Here is an 8,046-nt window from a genome sequence, read left to right on the forward strand (position 1 = left end):
ATGTCACAGCCATGAACATTCTTATACTGTCTTTTGTCAATAGACGAAGGTAACTTCCAAAGGTATCTACTCCAAATACTCATTCTACTCAGAAGTGGAATTGCTGGATCAAGGGTATGTTTAGCTTACTAAGATACTCCCAAACAGCTTTCTAAAGTGGTTGTACCAGTTACACCCCTACCAGCGGTGTGAAAGCTCAGTCTCTCTCTCCCCCTATGGTTTTGTTAGGGGTAATGATATTTCATTGTGGTTTTAACTTTGCATCCTTCAGTTGAGGAACAATGTTGAGCATCTTTTCACACGCTCATAGCTATTTGGATATACTGTCATGTAACATACCTGTTCCAGTTGCTTGCCCATTTTTTAAATTGGATTGTCAATGGTTTTCTAATGGATTTATAAGGACTCTTTATATGTGTGTCCTTTGTCAAATATATGTATTGCAAATATCTTCTCCAAATCTGGCTTGCCTTTCATTCTTAATGTGTTTTTAGCTCTATCTTCTGTGCTTTGTCTTGGGAGATTGGCATTATTATTCTTTTGAAGGTATTTGCTGCCCTAGAATGATGGGGATGAGAAATGGGCATCAATTTTTTTTTACATTTAGATTAAAATTTTGTTTCTCATTAAAGCCTGAATAGTTTATCCCTCCCCCCGATAAATTAGCCCTTATTCTTCTCAAAATTATTAATCTTGATTTGATTGACAAGGATTCAGGTTTTTGGAATACACAAGCCATCAAATCTAATTATAGTGTGAGGACATTTCATATTATTTCTTGAAATCTTTATTTCTTGAAATAAGGCCATTTGTTGAGATGCTTTTTGTAATTTATAAGCTTTAGAATTTATCATAGGATTTTTTTTATCCTATATACTGTCATCTTCCCTATATGAATGTTAAACTTTTTAAAAAGATGAACAAGGAAAATAATTCATCCATTTGGGAAAAGCTATAGTGTTAATAGGAACAGAGAGGTGGACGAGGTCTTCATCTAGTTTTGGGGCTTCCATCTTTCTAACAAGGAAGTTGATCATTAAACTAGAAAATGCAAAGCAAATGAGGTAACGATGCCTCAGCACCCCAGACAGGCAAACAAACTGCAGCAGTGACTGTCTCATCAACTGTCAAGTGCTTACTACATGCTAGCCTCTAAAGGAAGCTCTTTACAAATGTGCCGTTTAATCCTCGGTAGCTCTGAGTAGTATCAGGATCCCTATTTCAGGGTTAAGCTTAGGTGACTTGTCAAGGCCAGATATCCAGAAAGAACCAATGAAGGAAACATACTCTCTACCACTGCTGTAAATGGGTTTGAGATTTCAGGACCTGACATATTACCTGCCAGTATGCTAAAGCAACTTGCCAGCATGATGTCAAAACCGCAGGCAGTAATCTGATAAATCAAGGAAAGAGGGAAAGATGCCTGAGGCAATACTTCTCAATCTTTTGTCCATTTTAGGTACTCATTGGTTTTCCCCAGCTCAATAAAACTGCTTAGACTAAATATGCACATCTGAGTACTACCTACATATTCATGTCTCCAGTGCATAAATATTTTATTTCTTCAGGGCAACAATTATAGAAGACAGAGTCTTCCTTGTTGTTTAAAATGTTTATCTAAATGATATCAGTTGGGAGGGTAGCATCAGCATCATTAGAATTAGCTCAAGCTAAAAGGATATCTTTGGTGCATGTGATTTTTAAATGATTTTTTTAAATGAGCATATTATAAAATGTAATATCCAAATGTTGGGGTTCTACTTCCTCTGTTCATATCTTTACATACAAATGAAATGTAGTTGATGACTTAGTTGTTCCTTCTTGATGGGATCTAAAGGGAGGGGAATGCTTTGATGCAGAAGGTAGCTAGGATAGATGGTAGTGCCACTCTGCCTACCTCCTGGGGTTATAAGGCATCTTTTAAGCACATTAGCAAGCATCTCTGAGAGTTGTATGATATATTCAAGGACTTAAAAAAGTAGAAGGTACATATAGGCACCCTGAACAAAAATGAAATAGAAAGAAGCTAAATCTTTATGTGTTAATGATTTAAGGTTAAGAATGTCTTGGATGACATTTTGGAGAAACTTCCAGAAGAATTCAATATGGCAGAGATCATGCAAAAAAACTCAAATAGAAGCCCCTACGTTCTTGTTTGCTTCCAAGAATGTGAGAGGATGAATATTCTCCTTCGTGAAATCCGTGTGTCACTTCAACAGTTAGATCTTAGTTTGAAGGTAAGTTTAAAAGTGGGGCTAGAGCAGCCTCCACCACGTCGATGACACTCACCATGTGGCCTTTTTCTCCATGCAAGGGGGAGCTGATGTTCTCTCCCGAAGCAGAAGCCCAGCAGACTGCACTGAGCTGTGACGCAGTACCAGACACATGGAGCAAACTGGCGTATCCATCTACTTACGGCCTGGCCCAGTGGTAAGTTACACCGTCCTTGCTCCCACTGGCTTTATCCACCTCGGTACCAATTCAGTATTCTGAATTATTATTCAGCCTCATAAAAACTATAAAGGTTGTGCTTTGCGACTGTACTCAGTAAATGTGCAAGCTACCAGCAGTTTCATTTGAGTTTCCTTAGTGTGTTGCTTCAAAAGCAAAAATCAATTAGAAGTAAGGATCAGAGCAAGATTCAAATTCTGCCTCTTACTTATCAGCTATTTAATCTTGGACAAAATGCCTACCTTAATTTTTCAGTTTATCATCTGAAATATGTACATAATAGAATTCTCTCACTGAGTTATGATTTAAATGGCCATGGACAGCAACTTGAGTTGGCTCTCATGTAATCTTACACACTTTTTCTTTTTTCCCCCCTTAAAATAAAAACAAGAATTTATTGGCTCATATGCCCAAAAAACCCAAAGGTACTTCCAGCTTCAGGCTTTGTCTGATCCAGGAGCTTAAACTTTTAGCACCTGGCCTCTCCATCTCTTAGCTCTGTTGCTCTCCACGTTGTTTAATTTTTATTTTTCAATTATAATTGACATTCAATATTATGACAGTTTCAGGTGTATAGCATAATGGTTAGACATTTATATAACTTAGGAAGTGATATCTCCAATGTCTTGCATTTACCTGACACCATATATAGTTATTACGATGTTACTGACTATATTCCCTAGATTTGTACCTTACGTTCCTGTGGCTGTTTTTGCAACTGCCAATTTGTACTTAATCCCTTTTTTTTTTTTTCCCCCCCCAACCTTCCTTCCTCCCACCTAGCAACTATCAATTTGTTCTGTGCGAGTTTGTTTTGTTTGTTCATTTTTTAGATTTCACATGTAAGTAAAATCATATGGTATTTGTCTTTTTCTGACTTATGTCCCTTAGCATTATACCCTTTAGATCCATCCATATTATTGCAGGTGGTAAGATTTCATTCTTATTATGGCTGAGTATATGTACCACTTCTTTATTTTTTTATTGGAGCATTTAATCCATTTACATTTAAAGTAATTAATGATAAGTACGTAGTTATTGCCATTTAGTATTCATACTTTTTATTAGTTTTCTTTTCCTTAAAGAAGTCCCTTTAACATTTCTTGTATACTGGGTTGGTGGTAATGAACTCCTTGAGCTTTCTTTTTTAGTCTGGGAGGCTCTTTAACTCTCCTTTGATTTTAAATGATAGTCTGGCTGGGTAATCTTGGTTATGTAGGTTCTTACTTTTCATCACTTTAAATATTTTGTGCTAAGCCCTCCTGTCCTGCAGTTTCTGTTGAGAAATCAGCGGACAGTCTCATGAGAGCTCCCTTGTAGATAACTAACTCCTTTTCTCTTGCCGCTTTTAAGATTCTCTGTCTTTAACCTTTGGCATTTTAATTATGATATGTCTTGGTGTGGGCCTCTTTGGATTCATTTTGTTTGGGACTCTGCACTTCCTGAGCTTGTATGTCTATTTTTTTCGCCAGGTTAAGGAAGTTTTTCATCATTATTTCTTCAAATAGGTTTTCAATTCCTTGCTCGCTCTCTTCTCCTTCTGGTACCCATATGTGCGAATGTTACACTTGATGTTCCCAGAGGTCCCCTAAACTACCTTCATTTTTTTTCCTTCTTTTTGCTGTTCCAATTGGGTGTTTCCACTACCTTGTTGTCACTGATTCAGTCATCTGCTTCATCTAATCTGCTGTTGATTGCATCTAATGTATTCTTCATTTCTATTATTGTATTCACTTTTTTTTTTCCTATCTCCTTTTTTTATGTTATCCGTCTCTTCATTGAAGCTCTCACTGAGATCATCTACTCTAAGTTACTGGAGCATCCCTGTAACTGGTGTTTTGAATGCTGCATCCGGTAGATTGCTTGCCTCTATTTCATTTAGTTCTTTTTCAGTTTTGTTTTGTTCATTCACTTGGGACATGTTTCTTTGTCTTATTTTGGCTGCCCTCCCGTGTTTGTTTGTATGTGAGGTAGATCTGCTACATTTCCCTGTCTTGGCAGAGTGGCCTTACGTAGTAGGTGTCCTGTGGGGCTCAGTGGCATTTTCCCTGGTCACCTAAGTTAGGTGCTCCAGGATTGTCCCTTGTGTGGGTTGTGTGCTTTCCTCTTGCAGTTGAGCCTTGAATGCTGTTGGCACATCAGTGTGTGGGATTGACCCTCAGGCTGACTGGCTATGTGGACTGGCTCTGACTACCTAGGACAATATATTGTGCAGGAGCTGACCCCACTGAGTGGGATTTGCTCTAGCAGGGCTCTGGTGCCTGCCAAGTCCACCTTTGGGTGTGTCATTTGTGGCACTAATTGGGTGGTGCTCTGGTGTGGTCTGAAGGTGGCCACCAGGTGTGGGTTCTGGGGCCTCTTGGAAGGCGCTCTAGTGTAAGCCAAGTCAGCCACTGCCTGTGTCTAGCCCAGGGCCACCTAGTAGAAGCTACAAAGTGATCTTCAATTGGTACCTGCCTCTGCTGGGGTTGGACACACCCAGGAGTGGTTATGCTGTGAACCGAGGCCAACTCTCACTAGTGCTGGGCTAGGAGCCGCTTAGCAAGTGGTACAGGGCACACTAAGGCCATCCACTGCTTATTTGGGGTTTGTGAACCTTTAAGAGATTTTAGGAAAGTCCAGAGCGTGGGTCCAGGCTAGTGCTCCTGTGGATTAGCCTCTGAAAGAGGTTCTGACTGTGCTGGTGAATCGGGTGGGGTAGGGTCTCAGAAGCACCAGGGTGAGAAAAGAGCTGTTGGCCAGGTTAATGGAGACTCAGATTTGGCACCCGCCTGCATCTGCAGATTCTGTTGGGGGAGAGTTCAACAAAGGCATAATGGCATTTTAGTCCTGGAGAGAGCTGCCCCTCCAGCCCTCACCCCAGTCAGTTCAGCTCCTCTCCATATGTCCCTGACACTTTTCGAGCTGTTGTCTCTTCTCTGGAGCTTAGGGCGTGTTTGTGAGCAAGTGAGTCTTTGCATGGGCCCCTTAAGAGGACGCCTAGGTCTACAGCACCCTCCGTCTTACCCAGATGGAATCCCTGATGATTTTCACAGCAGTATGTTGTGGGGATTCCTCTTCCCAGCACTGGTGCACTGGGATGGAACCCCTCATTCCTCAGTGGAGACCTCTGCAGCCAAGATATCCCTCCCAATTCCTAACTGCCACACATATGGTATGCAGTAAATCAGACTGCCTTCAACACGTGGGTATGACTGCAGAGATGTGTCACAAAGCCAGGGACTTAAATTCACTGCTCCCTGAGGGCCAGCGATAATCTCCAGCTGTTCCTCTGGCCTTGGTAGTCAGTACAGAAAGTTTCATATGGTTCTCTCTATTCCTGACTTTTCAGTACAGAGATTCTTTATCCTCACTTTCCTGAATCTTCCTTCCACAAGCCAGAATGCTCTTCTGAGCCTTAAAACTGGAGGTCCCATTAGAATTCCAATCACTGAACACTGAAGCTGCCCCCAGGCACCTGGTGTCTGCTGTGTGAGATGTGTGCAAACACAGGAGTGGGAGGTGCAGCGTGGAAGCACTACAGATGGCAGCAAAGAATAGCAGCAGGGAAGAGCAGGCAGAGCCTCTCACTGGGTTTCTGTTAACACTATGAATATACAAAATCAGACTTTATATTTCCGGTCGAAAATAGTGATACTTACACACTTACATTAATGATAACTTAGGACTTATTTCCATCTTATTTTGTGCTAATTTCTCCTCCCCGCCCCCCCAAACTTTTCTGACTTCCATTGGTTTAATAATTTTCTTTAGTCCATGTTTATTCCTGTAGAGTTCCTATTATTTTAGTGGAGACACTTTACATTGTAACATACACACTTTTGATTTTTCTAACACAATATAAAGTCAACACTTTTTCCTGTAGACATTTTAACCTCTCTCGAAACATCAGCCTCCTCTGGTCTGATGTAGATCAACCTTATTTCAAACCACAGTATTTTTGTTTATAGTCAATAATTATTTTTGCTTTAACAACATATATTGATTTGGTTTTTGGGGTTTTTTTTTTTTTGCATCTCATTCTGGGCTCCCTTTTCTTTTCACTAAAGGATAAAATAAATATACAAGGCAGCATTCAGGGTTTGTGGTGGGGAGTATAACGATATCCTTTGTGGACTTTTCAAACTGTAACGTACTTGGTTCTGTGTGCTGTTATAAATGAGTCCACCTGTTGCTTTCACTCTGAAAAATTCTTAGCTATTTCTCCAAATATTGCCTTCCCCATTCTCATTATATTGCCCTACCTGAACTCTCATGTTTTCAGTCTCCGAGTCTGTTAGTTCTGGGTGATCCTCAGTATGTCTTCAGTTGTCTTCGGTCTGTTTCTCCTTTAAATTTTTAAAATTTCATTGTCCAAAATCAATTTTCAGTTCCAAGTTGTTTATATTCACAGGGGAGAAACCTGACCTAGTTTCATAAACCATTTTTGTTTTGACTATTATTTTTCTTAGGAGTTTAAATATATTGTCTTTTCAGATTCCTATTTTTATTTCCTGAGTTATCAATGTTCCTGTTAGATTTGCTGGCAGTTTTTCATGCCATGTATCAGTTGTCTTAATGCTCAAATGACAGTTTGGCTAGTTAAAAAAATTTAACTCATACATCGTTGGAGGGCTTTGTAGGCATCACTCTATTCTGATCAAATGCTGCTGTGGAGGCATCTGAAGCTGACATAATTTTTCTCCTTTGTAAAAGACTTCATGTTTTTTTCCTGACTACATGGTTCTCTAGCTTCATAGCCTACACTCAGATGTATCTTAGTCTTGATTATTCTGTCAGATTTTTTGAAATACTGTTATGTCCTTGATTATACAGATTTAAACTTGTAATTTGGGGAAAGTCAAATTTTCTAGAAGTTTTAGTAAAAATGCATTTTTATTTCAGCTTTCATTCTTTCACTTTATTTCCATTTTATTTACTTTTATCATCCTGTTTTGCTACTTCACTTTTTGCTTACCTATTAGTGTTTTTTCTGCTTGAGAACTTCCAACTTAATTTCCTTATTTTGTCCTTACCTGTCACTTCTAAACCATGACCTTGTTTATACAAGTAATTGCATGTTCTAAGCCAGTACAACCTTTCCTCCTTCACAGCTCAATCTCAGGCAGATGTTTCCTGCCGGGGTGGTATGTGGGGATGATTCCCCATTCACCCCTGCTTTCTTTGCCACTCTGAACCAAACCAGGTTCCAGAAAACTTCAGGGCTAGCCCAAGTGGCCCTCACTGTGTAGAACTGTTCTGCTGGCTTTTACGTTGGGTTACCCTCTCTGTGCTCCAGCTCCCCACTGTTTTCAGCAGCCCTTAAAGGTTTCACATGTCTTGAGCCAGCTTCCTCATTGGTAAATTGCAGATATTTCCTACCTTGCATAACTATTTGAGCCAATGAAATGAAAGAACCTGTGTAAAAACAGCAGCTTCTCAGAGCCACAGGCATAACAATGGGTAAAATAACCTTGTAATAACCTTTCCTGGTTTCAGGTTATTGCGTGTGGGGACACTACTGTCATATCCTCTACTGTCTCTGCTGGTGACTCTAGTGAGTCATAGCCGACTTCCCCTCAGGCACACATGGGTGTTTTTCTTCCTGTTCCCATG

The 8,046-nt window shown here is 40.0% G+C and overlaps 1 protein-coding gene across 1 annotated transcript in view; it reads left to right on the forward strand.

Moving 5' to 3' along the window:
* LOC105293196 (dynein heavy chain 11, axonemal) overlaps nucleotides 1–8,046 on the forward strand; it is a gene marked incomplete at its 5' end in the record, with an annotated part of 146,959 nt that overhangs the window by 134,507 nt on the left and 4,406 nt on the right. Inside the window, 2 exons of the mRNA XM_023531528.1 lie at nucleotides 2,055–2,237; nucleotides 2,315–2,430. Of these exons, the coding sequence (XP_023387296.1) occupies nucleotides 2,055–2,237; nucleotides 2,315–2,430 (299 nt within the window). The remainder of the gene's footprint in view (nucleotides 1–2,054; nucleotides 2,238–2,314; nucleotides 2,431–8,046) is intronic.

Source organism: Pteropus vampyrus, unplaced genomic scaffold (genome assembly GCF_000151845.1).
Source record: "Pteropus vampyrus isolate Shadow unplaced genomic scaffold, Pvam_2.0 Scaffold69, whole genome shotgun sequence".
Taxonomy (NCBI): domain Eukaryota; kingdom Metazoa; phylum Chordata; class Mammalia; order Chiroptera; family Pteropodidae; genus Pteropus; species Pteropus vampyrus.